The sequence below is a fragment of the Mus caroli genome, chromosome 3, assembly GCF_900094665.2.
Source record: "Mus caroli chromosome 3, CAROLI_EIJ_v1.1, whole genome shotgun sequence".
Lineage (NCBI taxonomy): Eukaryota > Metazoa > Chordata > Mammalia > Rodentia > Muridae > Mus > Mus caroli.
The window spans coordinates 139,766,147-139,786,107 of NC_034572.1; the positions used below are offsets into that span (position 1 = coordinate 139,766,147).

A 19,961-nucleotide genomic window follows, 5' to 3' on the forward strand; every position below is an offset into this window, starting at 1 on the left:
AATGTTAATACCAAGAAAGGTATTTTGATTGCTGCAATCCAAGGATACTATGCCTTTGACAAATTTATAACGCACAGTCTTAAAACTTGTCATGAATGGAAATGAGGTATCCAGAGACGTCTAGTTCAGGATTTGGACTCAGAGGTAAAGTACTTACCTAGCCCGCATGAGTCTCTGGGTCCCGTCCTCATCACCTCTGAGCTGTCTAATTCATAGACAAGCTGGTTCATGCTGTAGGCTATCTAGATGATAGTTTCCCCACACTTATGATCCTGTTCTTGAGATCACTGAAGATTCAGGTTGTGAAATGCACTTGAGACATAACTTCTAGCCAGCTTTAAAAATTAGGATGCTCTTTTTTTTAATCTTCTCAAAGGTCATTGCACTTTAAGAAGTCCTTGCTTTTATTTATTGACCTGGGAATGTAACTTAATTTTAGGCAGCTTGTTGTCTTGAAGTTGCTTTATAGAAATCTTGACTGAATTATTCCTGATCATTTTTTTTTACATCTTAACCCAAATATTAGCACTAGAAAGAAAGAAGACAAGGATTTTTTTTTAAAAATTGAGATTTCATAAATTACTGTTAGTTTGTGTGTGTGTGTCTGTGTGTGAGGGTGCATTCCTGCTACAGCACCCATGTGGGAGTCAGAAGACAACCTCTGGCATCCTTCTACCTTGTTTAAGGCAGTTTCCCTTGTTGATAGCAGTGCTCTATACCTCAGGCTAGTTAGATTCTACCTCTGCCTCCCGTTTCATCCTCTCATCCTGGGGATTACAGATATGCACGGCTCTGTCCAGCTTTTACCTGAGCAACTGGGATGCAAACTTAGGTTGTCAGGCCCATGCAAGAAGTGCTTTTACCCGCTGAACCATCTTCCAGCCCCATAAAATAATATTTGTAACCACAATACTTTTTTAAAATGAGTGCTTTCAGGTCACTCAAGGCTTAAGCGAGCTTGTGAAATGGAAGCTGTGTAGCTACACTGCTGTCTCTCCCTAGTGGAGAACTCACACAGTCACCAGTTCATCTTAACATCTTGAACCCTTTGAGCATCTTCTTCCACTGAGCCGTATTTTCGTTTATGGCTCCGTCTCAGATCTCATGAGTTTGGAGTCTACTCAACCTCTCCTCCCTAACGATCTGTTGCCCCCGACTCTCACCTTGGGGTGGGGTACCCCCTCCTTGAGGTATCCAGGTACCATTTAGCTCCTGGGCTTAATGGGAGGGAGCTGGAGAGGTGGGTTAGGCAGGATCCAGGATCTCAGGGTTAGGCATGAGTGCTAACCTGACCACCAGGCTATGTGATTTCCTCGAGGGTGGCAGAGGCAGGACAGGCAGACCCAGAACAGGAAGAAAGCAGCCCTACTCCTGCAGGTCATGGGAGGAGCTTTTCAAGGTTTGGACACGCTCTGACCTCACTCTTGCTCCAGACCAGCCCTTCTGGTCTCCCAGTCTTCTAACCCCACAATCATTCAGATACCCTTGTGGCTGAGGATACCATTTTATTCTTGTTTAACTAAGAATCTTTGTTTTCATGCGTCAGATTCAGAGCTGGGATTTCCTCTAGCGAGTAAGTCCATCTGTTCCTTGGGAGTTGGTTGGTTGTTGATTGAATTGTCAGCGTATTAACCCAAAAGTCAATCAAGAATTCTTTCAGTGGGGTAACAACAGTTTTAACAAATGTCTGCATATCTGAAGTCCTAACATAAACTCTTCGTTTTATCTCACCCCACAAATTTCTTTCCACTGCTTTTTGTGAAAACGTATTTTTCCACCCCATGCTATAGTCTCAAGCTTATTTCCTCTTTAATCTACACTCCATGTTGCTGTGTAAAGCCTGAGTGACAGGGACTTGAGGAATGTGTACTCCGTGTCTCAATTGGTATTTCTGTTGAAAAGGTTTGTGACCAAGCCCACTCTGTCACTGCTGTGTCTGCATATAGACAGATGGTGTTTGCATGAAGAAGGCAGGGTCTCCATTGTGTCGGCTAGTTTTATGTCAGCTTGCACAAGCTGGAGTCCCAGGAGAGGAGGATGCCTCAATTGTGAGAATGCTTTCATAAGGTTGGGCTATGGCAAGCCTATAGAATATCTTCTTAATTAGTGATTGATATGGGAGGGTCTAGTCCACTGTAGGTGGGGCTACTCCAAGGCTGGTGGTCCTGGTGCTATAAAAAAAAAGGTGGGGCTATTCCAGTGTTGGTGATCCTGCTGCTATATATATATATAAGATCAGGCTGAGTAAGCCAGTAAGCAGCACCCCTCAATGGCCTCTGACACAGCTCCTGCTTTCAGGTTCCTGCTTTGACTGAGTTCCTGTCCTGATTTATGTCAGTGCAGGAACTGACATATGATGCAGAACTGTAAACCTAAAACCCCTTTCTTTCCAACTTGCTTTTTGGTCACCCCATTTCATCAGGGCAATATTATCTTCAATTAGGATAGACCTACTCAAGTTGCCCTAAGCTAAAAGGATCATTTAGTGAAAAAATATAGGGGAATGTCACAGACCATATATGACCAAAGGAACTCAGTTGATGCCTGAGTGGGGGGCTGAGCATTTGCACAGTGCTCCTGGGCTTCTTGTAGTGTGTCTACACTGTCTGTCAAACTCCAAAGTTCAGCATTCTTTATGTTAGTGAAATACAACCATCTAAAGCCCTCAAGTTAGTTTGGTACTATTACTTTAAATTTATTCCCAAAGTGATCTCTTTAGCTTGGTCTATGGTTGATTTCCTCTGGCATCACAAGCCCGTGCTTGGTCCATTCATCCGGATTCACAGAGGAAAAGTTGACTTGAGAACAACAGACAATGGGTGATAGCTTTCCTAGGGGAGTGTGAAGGTGCAGCCCATCTTAGAACCTTAATGATTAGCATATGATCTGTCTCTAATTTCTTCACAGTCATTTCTCAGCTTTTGCTTTTTAATTATTTTAAGATTCCCTCAAAACTTAGACATAGATTTTTATTACAATATTTTATGTTTAATTTGTAAAATTGAGTTTTATTTTATGTGTAGGGTGCTTTGCCCACAGGCATGACCATGTAGCACGTGTGTGGCTGGGGTCCTTGAAGTCCGGAAGAGGGTATTGGATCCTTTAAAGCTAGAATTGCAGGTTGTTGTAAGCTGCTATGTGGGTGCTGAGAAGTGAATCCAGACCTTCTGTGAGAGCAGCAAATGCTGTTAATACCTGGGTGATATTTCTAGCCCTTTATTTTGCTTTGTTTCTGTGTGTGTGTGTGCGTGCGCACGCGTGCGCGCATGTGCGCGCACATTCACCAACCTTTGGGAGTGGGAGTCTCCTTCCACTGTTGGTTCCGGAAACTGAACTCATGTTGCTAAGGTTGCTGGACAGGCGCTTACCTGACGAGTCATCACACTGGTCCTCAATCCAATATTTAAACCGTGGTTTAGGACTTAAGTGCAATCCATTATTATGCCCTATATTTTCTACCAAAAAGAAGTGAGTGAAGACATTCTTGGTACCTCTGAAGTCTCTCAGATGCCTTCTAATGATGTGATTTCTCAGATCTTCCTGAAGGACACACTTGAGAAACAGTATGACTTACTCCTTGTATAGCTTTGTGGCTGCTTTAAACTCCACCACACAAATCACCAACACAAAGGAACACAGACAGAATCCCTCCCCCTCCCAGTCTTTGGACCAATCGGCTTGCTACTTTTCTCCCTTTCTTTCCTTTCTTATGGGAGGTTAACTATTTCCATCTCTCTTTCCTCAGAAGCCATGTCATTGGCCCTGAGGGTGAGTGAGCAGGAGAGCTTTGTCACTCAGGAAATAGGGCCATGCACCTCACGTGGGCAGCGCAATCAAGCTGGCTCTGGTGGCATGAGCACAGTAGAGCGAGTCCCAAGTGCATGAGAGCAGGAGCGATGACCCTGCCCTTTGTCAAAGTTGGAGAGTTGGTCCTGGTGGCCCAGATGCAGGAGAGCTGGCAGGCTGACCAACTCAGCTTCCACCCAGGTCCAGATCCAGGGCTTGACTTGGTCCCTCTTAACATCTACCCCATCTATGAACTGCTGGAGTTTGTGAAGGGGCTGGCCCTGCAGATCCAAAGCTGCAGGATCTCCATGACACAGAGCAACAACAGGATATCAGAGAAGAGTGCCAGTGAGGATCCAGTATTGATCGTGTAGCAGAAGCCAGAGGCCTCAATCCAGACCAAAGTCTCATTGCAATGAACATTTGCAAGTATAGCTGTTTGGGCAAGAGGCTGTACTGTGTGACACATCATGACACAGTGTAGCTTCTATGGCAAGGCGTTTTTTGTTTGTCTTTTTCTTTTCTTTTTCGGGGGAGGCTGCAAAGGTAAAGGGTGGGTATGAAAGGATGGGGAGACGAGTGGGATTGGGGTGCATGATGTGAAACTCATGAAGAATCAATAAAATGTTTTAAATAAGAGGAGGAGGAGGAGGAGCCACCATTTCCTTCTGGTGTGTGTCTGCAGTGGGCCAGTGCCTTCCTTTTCTTCTCCTGCTTCTACATTCTTGTTTCTGTATAATCTGACTTTATTCTGTCTTCTTATTTTTATTTATTTATTTTTGTGAGCATGGGATGTATCGTTGTATCGACTGGATCTGTTGGGAGACAATTAAACCTAGTGTATAATTTTAGCTCGATAGAATCCCTCCATTTGAACTTTCTTTCCACTTGGTTGTCCTTCCTTGTATCACTGGATCAGTTGTTGACCCTCTCCACCTGGAATCATCACCGCCTTCCCATGAACAATCCCATTTCATGGGGATTATTATACTAGGGTGTTTCCTGTGAGACCAAAACATTGCTCTCCAGCTTTTCGTGTACCCAAGTAGGCAGGCAGCATCCTAAATACCTGCCTCTTGTACTTGGTTTTGACACGAAGTCAGCTAACTTTTCACAGCCCGTCACTGGACCGTTAGACCCCACCATCTTTGATTTATGTTGAGATCTCAAGATAGTTATGATATATATATATATATATATATATATATATATATATATATGTATATATATATTTATTTATTTATTCACTTCCTTTACTGTCTTCTGGAAACTCAGCTAAGAGCACAGCTTTGGAGGGAGGCCAAATAGACCTCTATTATACTAGGCAAGTGTTTGGAGTTCTCTAAGCCTCCGTTTGACTTGTCAGTAAAATGGGGGATCATGACACTTATCACTGAAAAGAATTGCTATGAAGACTAAATAAGAGAGCAGATGGTGAGTGTGGATTGCACGCTTCACAGTCACTAAGCCCAGGGCCCACCCCCTGTCTGATGACTTTTACTTGACTCTTAAGCTTTTAAACAAACTTAAACCCCACATCCCACAGTCTATTAAGCAACCAAGTCTTATGATTTCTTGACTCACATCATGCTTAGATATGATCTCCCTGTTGTAGATTAAAATTGAAAATAAATGGCAAGAGAACTCAAGTAAGCAGTACAAGAATATATTATCAGCAAAGAGCACCTGCAGAGGTGACAAGACTAAACTATAAACCAGCGGGGGGAGGAACTTCATGGGGAATATGCCCATATGGCCAAATAGTATGAAAGAGGAGGGGGAAGGAGGGAGCACCTTTATTTTCTTCAAACAGGGCAGGCAGGATTGCTTTGTGAGAGATGAAATTTAATCCACAAGACAGACCACTGAAGGTGGTTAAATTGGAAGAAAATATTGTATTCTGTTCCCCGGTGTTATTACTTACATATCATGATTTTGATTTCTAATTCCATACATACAGATGACTCCTATTTCTCTTGATTTGAAGATAGGAAGGGAAATGTGGGCCCACAGTGCTTTTCTGGACGCTATGTTGTGCACACTCAGAAGAAGCCTTTAACTTATGGAGAAGAGATCCAAGGCGAGATGCTCCAGTGCCAGTGTTTTCAAGGACAGTGGGTGTGGCCTTTCACCGAGTTTACTCACAGAACCCATAACGGAGAACTAATTTATGAAATGCCTGGTAAATGTAGTGATTCTTTGTACAGATGAATCCCCCGCCTCTCAAGGCTTGGTGTGGGCTTCGATTTAGGTCTCCAATGCAGGTCCAGCGATTTGTGGAGCCCTTTATGGAAACACACCATTTGGAATGGTCTTGGCGAGAACTGAAGTAAGACTTGGAAGTTAGCCCAATGGACTTGATGTTGTAGACATGGTAATGCAGGGAACAGTTTGAAGGAAGCTCTTGGTTCTTTTTCTGCCAGGTTTGTGCTAACAAATGTGTCTTCAACTTTTGAGCTATCCAGCCTGTAAAGATGTCTAGGGATCAGGAAGAGAGAAAAAGTGAAAGAGGTCATGCAGATTGATCAAGGAAAAGTCCCTAGGGAGTAGAAAGCTCCAATCACTCTGGCTCTATGCACTTGGCAATAGTAACAACATGACCACATTAGAACATAGTGGATGGGAAAACACTTCCTAAATCAATATTCAAACAAAAGTTATTATTGTCATATTGTAAAGATGGTGGATGTCTTCTCTCCCACACAAAGAAAACAGTATATGTTTTAGCCATGAAAAGACTTCTGAAAAATAATAAGGGGTAGAGAATTAGAGGCAATTTCAAGGGTATTTGTGAGCCATACAATTATGATTGGGTTTTCTTGAAGTCAGTGTGTGTGTGTGGGGGGGGGGAGGAGGGGTTTAGCAAAATGTTAGTTGAGAGTCAAGGGAAACTAATTTATGGTCATAAATGTCAATTGAGAATTACTGTCTAGGATGAATTTGGAAGGGTGGATTTCAGAGGAGGTGGGAAAGATCAGATGTTCACAACTGTGGTAAAAACACCAGTGTGGACTTTGGTGGAGAGGACGCGGTAAATGTGAAAGCTATGAAAGACCTGAAACTGGATGGATTTGATGCTTTGTGGAAGGATGGAGAATGGAGTCTGGAATGCCATGGAGACTGTGCAGAATGTGAAGGAAAGAGTAGGTACCTGGGGGATGATGGGGAGACCAATTTGGCACATTGCATCTGGTGTAAGCCCATTCATTGCTGAGTACCCCTGTTAGTATGGACATCTGGGTGGAGATACAGCCTTGGAAATAATCCAAGGGCACATGAAACTCAGAGCAGTATAAGAAGGGCAGAAAAGCAAAGAGCAATCTCATCTCTTAAGGAGAGAGCTCTGGTACAAGGGACTTCAATAAACCAGAGAGGGAGACCAAGAGGCTATACTCCCAAAATCAGTGGAGGAGAACGTTCCAGGAAGGGAAGGTTTTCATCAGCACAATGGCCCACAGTGCTCTTTTCTGCAGTGTTAGTTCCTGTATCTCTAGTGTCTGACATCGGCTGTAGATAGTCAGTAAATTCCCTGTACTGTATACAAGAAAGAAGAAAAGCAAAAAGCATGGCTGACCACAAGGTTATGTAAGACAAGCATTCATGCCTGGAGAGGCTGCTTATAGGCAGAACCAACACTCAGAGTGAACAGAGTCAAGCCACTGAAAGCTCTGATATTGTTTCAAAAGAAATTGGGGTGGAAAAAGGAAAACCAAGAGATGTCAGCTTAGAGTTAAGGGATGGTTTTCAAAGAAGCTTGCGAGGTGCAAGGGAAGAGCCTGTAAGAGGAGCAGGCTTGAAAGAGAGAGCAGATCCAGTAGCAAAGCTATCAAGGTATTCTGATGCCAGAATGGGCTAGAGAGCTGGTGTATGTATGATAGCTGTTAGGATGTATAAACCCAGTACAAAAGCATAAAGAAAATGAAGGGTGGAATGCTGAAGTGATCGCTCCCTTGTGATCTCTGTTCTCACTATGAGAGAGAGAGAGAGAGAGAGAGAGAGAGAGAGAGAGAGAGAGAGAGAGAGAGAGAGAGGTATTATGTAAGGGGCTTGAGAATGAGGAAGGATTAAGAAAGCTGTCTAGCAGATGTCAGAAATAGCTGTGGCTTCATGGCTAGCAAAATCTGAAACTGAGCTTCAGTTTGATGCATGTGTAGGAAATGCGCTGTGGTAGAATCTGGCAACTGCTAGCATTCCCATGAACAGGGAGATGCACGAGTTGGTGCCAGAACTGTTTCTTCCTTTTTCTCCCTCTAGCTTCCTCTCTTTCCCACGTCTCTATCCCGCATAACCAGAGTGTCTTCTCTAAGCAACCCACAGATTCCTACTGACATCCTCTTTTGTGATAGCCATTCATACCGTCAGTATAAAAACTTGATTTTGCAAAATGGACGAAGTTTAGACCCTGGGCTGAGTGTAGTTCAGCGAGGTACCGGACAGGGATCTTTAAGGAACTGGAGTTGGCACACATCCGGGGCATGTAGATAAGTTTCGAGTGAAAGGTGCTTGGTATGAAACAGCTGTAGATGTTTGGTTGTAAGACCAAGAGCTGAAAATCTAAATCAGGAGAGAATAACAAAGAGTTAAGAACTTAAGCACAAATTGAAATGCTTCCTGTTATTATGGATTTTTGTGTGGATTAAATGTCTCTTTTTAAAGCAACAGCCTTCAAATGCCTTGTGGTCAAAGTAATTGGAATATATATATATGTATATGTGTGTGTGTATATATATATATATACATATATATATATACACACACACACACACACATATATACACACAGACACAGACATACAGACACACATATATATACATACATATATAATAGTATATGTAATCTTTTCAGGGGAGGGAGTGTATAATGCTTGTGTATATATGTATGTATGTATGTATGTATGTATGTATGTATGTATGATGTGTGTGCGTATATGTGTGTGTTCATGTGCCTACCGTGTGTGGAGATCAGAGGACAACCCCAGGTGTCAGTCCTTGTCTTCTGCTTTTTTAAGGCATGCATGGCTTTCCTGCTATTTGCCACTGCTTACCTGAGGCTAGCTGACCCAGGAGCTTCTGTCTCCGTCTCTCTTCCTGCAGTGGGAGCATTGGGATTCTTGATGTGATGCTGCTATGTTTGACTTTATGTGGAGTTGGGGGATTTGAACTTAGGTCCTGGCAAACATTTCATCCAAGCCTTCTCCCCAGGCTGAGTTTTAAGTTTTCCGCACAATAACATTATTGGGTGAATTCTGTTGCTACCGATAGGCTCATTTTTGACATGAATTAGCTGAGACTCTGTGCCACAGAACTGTGATGATAAAACTTGTAGATGCTGAAGTTAAAGTGGATTCTTAGATAGCCCTGCCTTGAAGTCTCTTGCCCTCTTTCCTATAAGGACATGTGTAAGAGGAGAGAACTCGTTTTCCAGTTATTCAGCTTGACGAACAACAAACTCATTGTAGATCTCACCCCTGTGAGATCACTCTAATGAGGGAATAGACTCCACCAGTTAAATGAGGGATGCGGCAGCTTTTCTTGGTTGTCAGCTTGCCTATATCCGGAGTTAAACAACACCTCCCTTTAATTGAAGTCTTTTCAGGTGGGAAGGTCTACCTTCAATCTGGGCCACACCTTCTGCAGGCATCATATATAAAGGACATGAAAGAAGGAAGCTTTTCCTCGTTGCCTGCGTGTCTTCTGCATTCCTGACGTCAAGTTCAATGCTTCACTGAAATTAGAGCTTACTTCTTTGGAATCAGGAGTATACGGTAGACCAGCTGAGACATCCAGCATCATGGCCTGAATAACTATCGGATTCTTGAACTTTCAATTGGTAGACTGCCATTGTTGGAATAGCTGTAAGCAATTCTAATAAATCATGTGTGTGTGTGTTTAAAAACTATATATATGTGTGTGTGTTTAAAAATTATATATATTTTATAAATCATATATAAATATATTTACATTTTATAAATCATATATGTTTATATGTTTTATATATGAATTTTCCATATATAAATATATAAAAATTACACACACACACACACATATATATTTCTATCAGTTCTATTCCTCTAGAGAACCAGCTAATACAAGGACTTAAGATGAAAATTGGGTGAGAAACATTTTCTAAGCTTCTTATACCTGGAGGTCAAAACTATGTCTTGTCTTACTTATACACCATAGTTTGCCAAATATAAGAATTTTGGTCTATTTGAGTGTGATATTTTAGAAGTTTTTATAGTGCTGAGGTGAGATGTTGGTGGTATGGAGGCAGCATTTTGTCTGAAGAAATTAAAAAAAAAAACAAACCCAAAACCCTAACATTGAACTTATATTTTAAAATAATGGTTTGTCTCTTAGCCCCCCTAACACCACCACCCCAGACACGGTTTCTAGTTCCTCATGAGCGGTATAGAGATCTCTGGTCAGTAGTCTTGTGTTTCTGAAGGGATCCAATAGAAAGCCAACACCCAAGTTTGTCACTGCCCCAGGACTACCCCTTTCATTTTTTGTTACTCACCTGGCCCTGAATTAATTTGAAAATATCACTCTGGTCAAGTTCAACAATGTCCTTTACATACTGGGAACTAGGGTTGGGTGAGGGCTCCTGCCCAAGGTTTCACCACAGCACACATAGTACAAGAGCGTCTACAAAGACTTACAGATGAAGTGGCACACTTGACGCCTGTGTCCCACTCTTACGCATGCGCACACGCTGCAGCTGCTCATAAGCTCCTCCCTATTGTCGATTTGCCCTTCCCTCTCTGCGCTGCCTCTGCTCACATGCTCCTGGCGTACCTATTTCCTCAAACTGGCTGTATCCGAAAGTGATGCAGATGCCGCTTTGTCCATATCGCCTCCCCGAGGTTGGGTAGTCATAGCGATGAACTGGGGGAAACTTGGGAACGGAGTGTATCAGCCAGAACCCCTGCGTTCTGTTCCATACCAGCAGACCTACCAGAGAAAAACATTTGATTTAGATTCAAAAACAAAAACAAAAACAAAACCGATCTCTTTTTAAAATACAGTTCAAAGCTGTAATACCGAAGCCTACTTACATGTTAGGCTAATGCTTTCTTAGGCCCTTGAGAATTATTATGCTTGTTTTTCAAGGATTTCAATAACTCAGTTACACATCATAGTGTCCCCCTGAAAAGGGGAGTCAGGGAAGACACTTTGTGAAGAGCTAAGAGTAATTCTATATCCAAACTAGTTTGGCAAATTCGCTAAATTGGAATTTGATCTTGTGAAACATACCGTAAACATACGGTCACCTGGGTAGCTTCAGCTAGAGTCTTCAGTGCTAAGTTAGTGTCAAAGGGTGCGGCAAAAGCCAGTTAAAAGAGGCAAGATCAAACAAGGGAGGATGCTGGCGGCACTTTGTTTTAAGGGACAGCAGCTCATTTCATTGGAGAAGGGTAACCCAATTTCTACAGATGTGATTTAAAAGAGACAAAGGGGGGGGGGAGGAATACCTGGTAGGCACGCAAGAGCATTCTTGGTGAGCATTTTTTTTTTAAATCTCTGGAGACTACTAAAATGAAAGCCACGAAGGAAGAAGTAGATTTTCACCACCTTTGTCCAGCATGTTCTGTGTTTATCAGTGTATGGCGGGTTAAGGAGACTTTCTTGTTCATATATGAACAAGCCCTCAAATCTATTCAAATGCCAGGTGACTGTTGCCTTTTAGAGTCACCATGAACAATACGTGTGTTGGAAATTGTGGGAGGGTCTGTTTCCTAACAGGTCTCATGACCTCGCTGTCACCACCTCTTGGGTGTCAGGGTCCTGTGGACCAAATCCTTGTTGCAACTAACAGGTTGTAGGAAGAAGGACGAGGGGCACTTGGAATAAGGGTAGAAAATATTGCCTGGGTAAATGCCCTTGGGCTCCATGTTGGCAAGGCTACCATGCGGGCAGCAGTGAGATCAACAGCTTTCAATGTTCACAACGTTTGACAGGCATTACACATGACTTAGGTTTGGGGAGGTGTAAGGAGTAGACTGAGTCTCATACTGTAGCCCAGGCTAGCTTCATACTCATGGCAGTGCCCCTGCCTCAGCCTCTGCAGTACTGGAATTATTGGTGTTTGTGACCATGCCTGGTTATACACTGTATTTTTAATCAGATATTGCAAATTGGCTGCCCTAGGGCCTAATGCACCTCGATGATATATTAGGTTTGCCGTGTATTGCTAAACATGAATTTATTCACTGACAAATGTTAAATTCCAGAGTATTTTCTAGAACACAGTACTTTTCCGTATCTCCCGAAAAAGTGCATCCGTACAATCCATGGTGCTGGATGCCCTTGTTAGACATGCGACGTTACCTGTTAGTTCAGCTCATGTCACATGCAGACCTTACGTGGCTTCCTTCGAAGGCATTTGGGTTTCAAGCTTCCTGGAGAATACTTATTGCCATAGAAGTTATTTGTAATGTATTAAGTTGGAAGCGTTGGAAAATACAATAGTTTCATAATCTACTGAGTATTATAGATTTGTTTAGCTACATTTTTACATTTTCTATAACACATATATTTGTGTATAGTTTGCAAATGAAAAATAACAAATATTGCTATGTGTGGCACACGCCTTTAATCCCAGCACTCGGGAGGCAGAGGCAGGCAGATTTTCTGAGTTCGAGGCCAGCCTGGTCTACAAAGTGAGTTCCAGGACAGCCAGGGCTACACAGAGAAACCCTGTCAAGAAAAACAAAACAAAACAAAAAAACAAAACAAAACAAAACAAAAAAACAATATTTTTCAAGAAAGAATAAAATAAAAACAACTGCTTAGCTCTCGGTCTTAGCGCCATCTTCCTTGAGACTCCTACGCCATGAGAGCGAAGTGGCGGAAGAAGAGAATGCGCAGGCTGAAGCGCAAGAGAAGAAAGATGAGGCAGAGGTCCAAGTAAGCCAGCCCGTGCACCCACGACGCCTGCAGGAGCAGAAGTGAGGGATGCTGAGGGCTGGGACAAGCTATCGGNTGTGTGTGTGTGTGTGTGTGTGTGTGTGTGTATAGCTGATATTTGAACAGGCCGTACTTGGGTGCTTGCTTTAAAGACCGTATTTTAAACATTAAAAAATAAATTAGGATTTCTGAAAAGGGCATTGACATGCCAAATCATATAATTATTTTGTAGTGTGTTATATAAAACTCATATCTCAGTAAATGAGAATAAGCCATAAAAACAAAAACTGTCTTTTTAATATGGAATTGAGGATATTAAAGAAGAAAGGTTTAAGAAAATGTTGATTCCCAATAGGAAAGAGAAACCAAGAGCCATCGATGTACCTTTGGCATGTCCATACTGTCTGCTGTAATTCACAGATCCAGGGACACCATCGTTGTATATTAGATAGGCTGTGTCATTCTGCAAGAATACATAAGGGTTATAATGGCACAGATCTTCCATTTTCCATGACTTTCACTATTTCTATCAGCTGCAGCCTGCAGTGCAGAGCTTTCTAATATACACAGGAACATGAATTCTGTGACATGCAAGATGGAGGGGGAGAAGAAATCCATTTTCAACCATGACGGTTTTATGTGTATGTGTGTGTATGCATATTTGTGGTGTCTGCGTGTGTGTGCATGTGTGAGTGAGTGAGTGTGTGCGTGTGTGTGTGTGTGTGTGTGTGTGTGTGTGTATGTGATCTAGAGAACAACCCGGGGTATTTTGGCTGCAGAGAACTAGCCAAATGGAGTCGGCTGACATGCCAGCCAACCTCGGGGATCCATCCACTTGACCCCTTCTCAGCTCGGGGACTCTAGGCACGGGCCACATTTCCTGGGGCTCAAATTCAGCTCCTCCTGCCTGAAAGGCAAGTGCTTTCCTGAGCAAGATGTCTCCTCAGCTCCTGAGCCTGTGACAGGAGCCCACGTGACAGACAGGAGCCCACGTGACGGGAGCCCACCGTGATCTCTGTGTGAGGATGAGTTCTCCATTTTCCTTGGTTGTTTTGGAAGCAGGTTTCTGATGAAGCAACCAGGGTATGATAAAGAGTGCTCAATTATTTGCTCAGGAAACGAAGTTGGAATAAGCAGCCAAAGGTTACACCTGGGTTTTTTCCACTGATGTTACAGGCGCAGTGCGGTAGCAGGCTGTCTGGATTTCATTTTCTCTGCCTGTGTTCTGCCTCCCTGCCTTCCCATAGCTTTTGATTTAGCGAGGATTCGTTATTGCCTGCTCCCTCCCTCTCTCCTGGGAGAGCAGGTTTGTCCTCCAAACCATCAGCGCCACATCACCTTCTGACAGTGATATTTTCCTACTCAGAAACAGTGGTGAAATTTAATGTGTGATATTAGCTTTCTGCTGGTAAGGTTCTCCAAACACATTGTTTAATCTCTAAGTCAGAGAAAAGCTATTATTTTTTATAGCGTCTCTTTGTAATTTGGGGGAGCTTATATTTGTTTTGGGGAGGAGGTTTCCATTCCCTCCATGATGCGGTGACTTTTATTGAAACCGATGATGTTTGATATTGAAAAAAAAATCTCAGTGACATAATAAAAGAGGCAAGGGCAGTGCATTTCTGTAAACACACACACACACACACACACACACACACACACACACACACACAAAGCAAAATAACCAGACCCTTGAAGGTAATTATTTGAGGTAATCTAAAAAACACTTAAAAATCATAGTAGGGCTTTAGCATTCCTAGGAAAATATGCAGTTTTATTAGCCCCCCCTTTTAAAAAAAACAGTCAGGTATAGATAATTATATCCTTCTTTTGAGAATTCTGACAGTTACCCTGTGCTGGCATTGACTGTGGTAACAAGGCCATGTGTATGCCTTTTGGGTGCCACATGGTAGGATGACCTGGTGAGGACATTTAGTCTTACAATAGATGATATCTATTATTACAACCATGAGTGTAGCAGACAGCTATGGAAAAGATGGTACTGATAAACAGAGTTGGCAGGATAGACTGGTGGCATATAGCTGTAAGTAGATCATGAGTTCAAGACTAACTGATTAGACTAGGCTCATAGAATGTGTTTGTCTCTGGGGGTGCATTTGACTGACTGTGAGCGTGTGAAGGTCGGAAGCTGATGTGGGGGCGTGGTCTTCCACTGCGTCCCCATCTTAGTTGAAATAGGTTCTCCCATTGAACCTGGAGCTCACTGGTACAGCCAAGCCGGCTGCCATTAAGACGCAGAGATCTGTTTGTCTCAACTCCACAGTGCTGTTGTCGCAGGCATGGCACCCCACATTTGGCTTTGGGGTCCTTATGCTTGCCCAGCAAGCACTTGATACACTGAGTCATCCCCTGGGACCCAGAGATATCCCTTGAACCCGTATGTCAACCACTTGATTATTGGATGTTGGACAGAGGGGATTATTCTCTGACCTTAGTCTAGCAGGAGCTATAGTAAGGCAAGGGTTAGCCACTGCAAAGTAAGTTGATTATTAAGGAGTACAGAGGGTCCTTATTTGCAAAGGTAAAAGAATAAAAACAATTCAAGTATAACCAGACTGTTGGATTCAGTCACCTTGACATTTGTGATGCAAAATTAGTAAGTTGGTCTGATCTTACATCCCACTATCATTAGATGATCAATACCAGGTCAAAGGTGAGAGACCTCCGTCACCAAGGGCAGATGGTTCTCTCATCCAGTCACACCACCGAGTGTACGCTCACGTAGTCACATCTACCTGCTGTTTACTCTGTTGCTTTCTTCTTTTGAGCCAATCAGGCATGGAAACCAGCCCCTTTCCTGACCTTCTCCTTCCTAGAAACTAAGTGCCCAGAGCGCCCTGTGTGCCTGGGTTTCACCCAGAGAGCCGATGCTTTTACACTGTCATTAGGCTGCCTCTAAAACTCCTCTTTATTTCTCTCGCACTCTTTAATTCCTTGATTCCTTTAGTTTTAGGGTGAAGGTGGGCAAGATTTTAGTCTGTAACCCAGACAGATTCACACAGATTCCAGGCAGGCCTTGAACTCACGGCCATCCTTCTGCTTTAACCACAGTGTTAGGATTATAGGTGTGAATCACACCTGACCCTTGCACCCATCTTTGCTTTGCTAGGCTGTACCTTTTCTATCACAGGCCCTGGGCTGCCTTTGCATGTCCCAGGTCATCCCTGGGATCTGCCAATCTGAGAATCAATTTCACATCTCTTCCAACTAAAGTGGCCTGGCAATGTTATCTTTTTTTTTTCTCTTCTCTGCTCCAGGAGTCCCTGCGACAGAGATGAGAACAATGCAGGGGTTTATTTTCTTGGTAATGGCTTCTGTTCCAGGTTGCCATCACCGACCTTGGAAACAGAAGCGGCTCAATCAGTTTTCATTTTACATAATAGCCTGGTTATTCAAAAACGGGGTTGTTGTCGAGATTAAATCACGTTGAAAAACACCTGAAACAGTGCTTTGCACATCTCTTGTATTCAAACAGCCTACAGAGTCATTTTAACTGTGGAACTTTGCTTCAAGCTTGCTTTTAATGGCAGGTGGGTAAAATAAATGTCTCAACACACAGTGACAGCTCCCGGGTGAATATGCAGGTAGATTTGTGCACTAGCAATGGAAGCTAAAGCAGTCTTGTGCTGAGCATTACAGTATTTAACAGGCACCCCCCACCCCCAGCAATGAACCTAGCATCTTACAGAAATACTCAGTAAACCTAGCATACTATAGGAACAGTCATTTTAAACATGTCCATCACTGTCAGGGAATGCATTCATGGGGTGAAACTGTGTGCCAAATATGGCTTGGTTTTACTGTTTGGGAAGCAGTCACTGTAAAACAGGCAGATCCCAGAATATTGCAGGGCTGGCCACCCTGAGGCAGGTCTTTATTCAGTTCATTACCTAACATCTAGGTAACAGGCTTCGTCATCCCTTGGGTGAGCCAGGTCTGGTCCCCTCAAGCTAAGGCCTGAGCTGTCTGCCTGTACTTCTGAAAATAGTTAATTTAAAGGAAAACGCAGAGGAACTTTTGCTTGACTCATCAACACCATGATTCAAACAATCTATAACTTGAGACATAACGCTCACAGACCTGTATTGCCCGGCAGCAGGAGAGGGCTCTTAACCCCATTCCCCTTAGATGCGTGAGTGCTGAGTGAGTTGGCAGAGGTCTGACAGCCTGAAAACTTCCAAACTGGGGAAGTTCACACCTTCTCCAGTGTTGCTGTAGCACTTGGGGCCAAATTGTGAGAAACTGTTTTGTTTTGTTTTGTTTTGTTTTGTTTTGTTTTAACCAAAGGTAGTTAGCGTATCAAGGACTTATATTTCCTGAACCTTCATGGTTTCCTCTGTGTCATCATCTAGTCTGGGATAAAAGATGGAAGCCATCATGGCCAAGTGTACTAGCTAGCCCAGTTCTGGTCTCTGCACACGCTTTTTGTAAAAAGAGTTGCCTTTCTGGGTGCTTTTTCTTGGTTCATGTGTTCCTGTGCACAGCACAGGGGTTATTCGTTGTTTTAATAAAGTGAGCCACTGATTTAACATGGGCGTGGCTTATGATGATGTGTTTCTTAAAGCCTTGGTCAGGTCGATTAAGTGGTCCTAGCCTAGTTCTGAGCGAGTTTATCGCAAGTTTCTGGGGTTAGGTAAGATCTATCTATCTATCTATCTATCTATCTATCTATCTATCTATCTATCTATCTATACCAAACATCCTTTTTTGATCTATGGTCTCCACCAATGGTTGACTGTCACCTACCATGGAATTATGTGCGTCATACAGATGTTGTAAGGTCCTCCCCAGAGCACTCCTGCTGCTGTTAATCGGGTAGTGGCTCTTTTTCCAGGTTTGCCTTGTGGAGTCCAGGTACACGTACTGCAGCCCCGCCTCTTCACTTGCCTTGCTAGTCCTTTTGGGTAACTTATAAAAGATAAACCTAACAGAGCAAAAAGTTATGATCTGTTATCATTTATTGACTGCTCTTTTGACAACACTTTCTGTTAAATACTTGTATATCCGTTGGTGTTTCACGGGGGGGGCCTGTAAGGAAAGGGAAGGCTCGAGGCTTCTGCCTATCCCTCCATCTCTTCCTTTGCCTTTCTCTAGTGAGGACAAGATTGGTATGGGTGGTGTATATTCTACAACATCAGCTGGCCTAGGGGCTGGAGCCTATGAAATGAAAGCCCATGTGTCCTGGGAATGATCTCTTTTTAGTCTCCATCACACCAGTGGCCACAGGAAAGAGAAGGTCACAGGCTAGGTTGGCATTGGGCAACTTTAGGATTCTCTCCTTCCGCAGTGCTTAGCCTGGTCTCTTTGGGTCTACTCAGGTGGGTATGAGATCTGGGCATGGGCTTAGGCAGAGGTAGAGGCATTCTTGAGGCTTGGTCCTCAGTAACATTCTTCAGTTGTTTCCCAGAATGCTCTGGACTAAGGACTTGCTCTGTAAGTATTTGAAGCAGGTCTTTTCTATGTGAATCTATTGTTTTCTGCTTGTTATTTGAATATTTCCCAGTGAAAACAAGTGGTTGGACCTACATAGAGTTCAGCCAGCCTTGGATCACCCAGTCCAGGCCTTCTTATGTGCTGTAGTCCCATTGTGGTCAAACTAATTTTTACTGAGTTGGTCTGTGTTCTGTAAGATATCTGTCCCTTCATTTTTAGTATCCCAGTGTTGTGACGCTCAAAATTGTCTCTAGGCTTTGTTAAAAGTTCTCCAAGGGCAAATTCTCCCTAATTTAAAAACTGTTGGTCTAGCCAAATATATTATAATAGCCTGGAACCCTGTAATTAACCCCAAGAGCCTCTGTAAGCCAAACATAATACATACATCATTACAATGCAATGGTCTTCCCAAAAACATCACCCTCTCTTTGCTAAGTTCTCTACAGACTTACACTTCTGTTCCAGTGTCCAGCCTTCTTACTCCCAAGGCCAGGTCCTCACACATGGCAGGGACTATGCTCACTTTGCGACAGCTCAGCAACTTCTCTGCTAAGCAGCTATGCTTGCCTAATGACACGTATTTCTAAGTAATATACCCATTCCGTTGTGACCAAAATAAAATACAATAAAATAAAAGGCTATCGATCCCAATTTGCCCCCCACCCCCCACCCCACGCAGAGCATCTGAAGACTTATTATACCACAGTCACTAGGTGAGAGTGGCACTCAGTCATTTTTCCTTGGTGACCATCTCTGTACTTGTAGACCTCTGGGTTGAGTTAGACATCTAGACAAAGGGATGCCCAGAAGCTTCCAGCTCCACATATTTTGAAACCTAATTTATAGTATTTTGCACTAAACCAATCCATCCTATGCTATTTTGGAATGCTCTCAAGAGCCTCCCACCCCAGCTAACCATCCACCTTCCATCTCTCCAGACTGGCCTTTTCCCTCCACTTTCCACTGCCACCTCTTAACTTGGGTCTTCACATCTTGTCTATGATACTATGAACTCCGTTCACTCTATGGTTCTGGGCTGTTTTTCTCCCATCTGCCTTTTGCATCACTGGTATGCATAGCAGAATGTATCACCATCTTGTTCCAAGTCCTTCAGCAGTTCCCTTTCAAACATCAGGTTCAAATCCCAAGGCACAGCCCACGAAGCCCTTCATGACCTACGTCCCCCCATTGTGGTTTGTCTGCAGACACCTCTGCACAGGACACCACTCCAAATGACAAACTCGACAGGCTGCTCCTTAATTCTGCAATTTCTTTGATCCTCTATTGGCTGGAACTCCCATGGCATCTCCTTACTATTTTTAAAAAACAACTTAATAATTATTCTTAAAACTTAGCTCAAAGTTACTTCTTCAAGGAAGCCTTCCGGGCTGTGTGCCCCCCAATGTCCTATGTCTATCCCACAAATCTGAGCCCCTCGACAGAAGGAACTATGTGTTGTTTATATGCGTGTCTTTAAAACTCGGGGCAGGGCCTAGTCAGAGCCTATAAATGCTGAAAGACTGAACTGATCTTTAGCCCGAATGTCACACTCTGATGTCAACCACCACGGCAAACCTGAACTCCAGAACTGAAGAGCAGAAACGTGGCCACAGCTCCTAAGAGGGTCTCACCACAGAGACTCAGTGTAGTTCATCTCTTTGACACTGTGCTAGAGACCAATGACCTCCTGCCTACTGCCTGGGTTGCCTTGTGAACGAAGGTTAGCCAAACAATGCTGGGCACCATCAAGTACTTCTTCTTTTTTTTTTTTTTTTTTTTTTTTTTTTTTTTTTTGGGAGACAGGGTTTCTCT

General features: G+C 43.2%; 1 protein-coding gene across 2 annotated transcripts in view; it reads right to left on the reverse strand.

Moving 5' to 3' along the window:
- Positions 1 to 5,023: 5,023 nt before the first annotated feature.
- The window catches only part of Dnase2b (deoxyribonuclease 2 beta), a 17,935-nt gene continuing 2,997 nt past the window's right edge, over positions 5,024 to 19,961 (reverse strand). For both annotated transcript variants that reach the window (XM_021158290.2, XM_021158292.2), the window contains exons 3-7: positions 17,463 to 17,640; positions 13,080 to 13,158; positions 10,584 to 10,739; positions 8,143 to 8,340; positions 5,024 to 6,264 (exon numbers count right to left, since the gene is read on the reverse strand). In XM_021158290.2, coding sequence (XP_021013949.1) covers positions 5,924 to 6,264; positions 8,143 to 8,340; positions 10,584 to 10,739; positions 13,080 to 13,158; positions 17,463 to 17,640 — 952 coding nt within the window. In that variant the 3' untranslated portion in view covers positions 5,024 to 5,923. The remainder of the gene's footprint in view (positions 6,265 to 8,142; positions 8,341 to 10,583; positions 10,740 to 13,079; positions 13,159 to 17,462; positions 17,641 to 19,961) is intronic.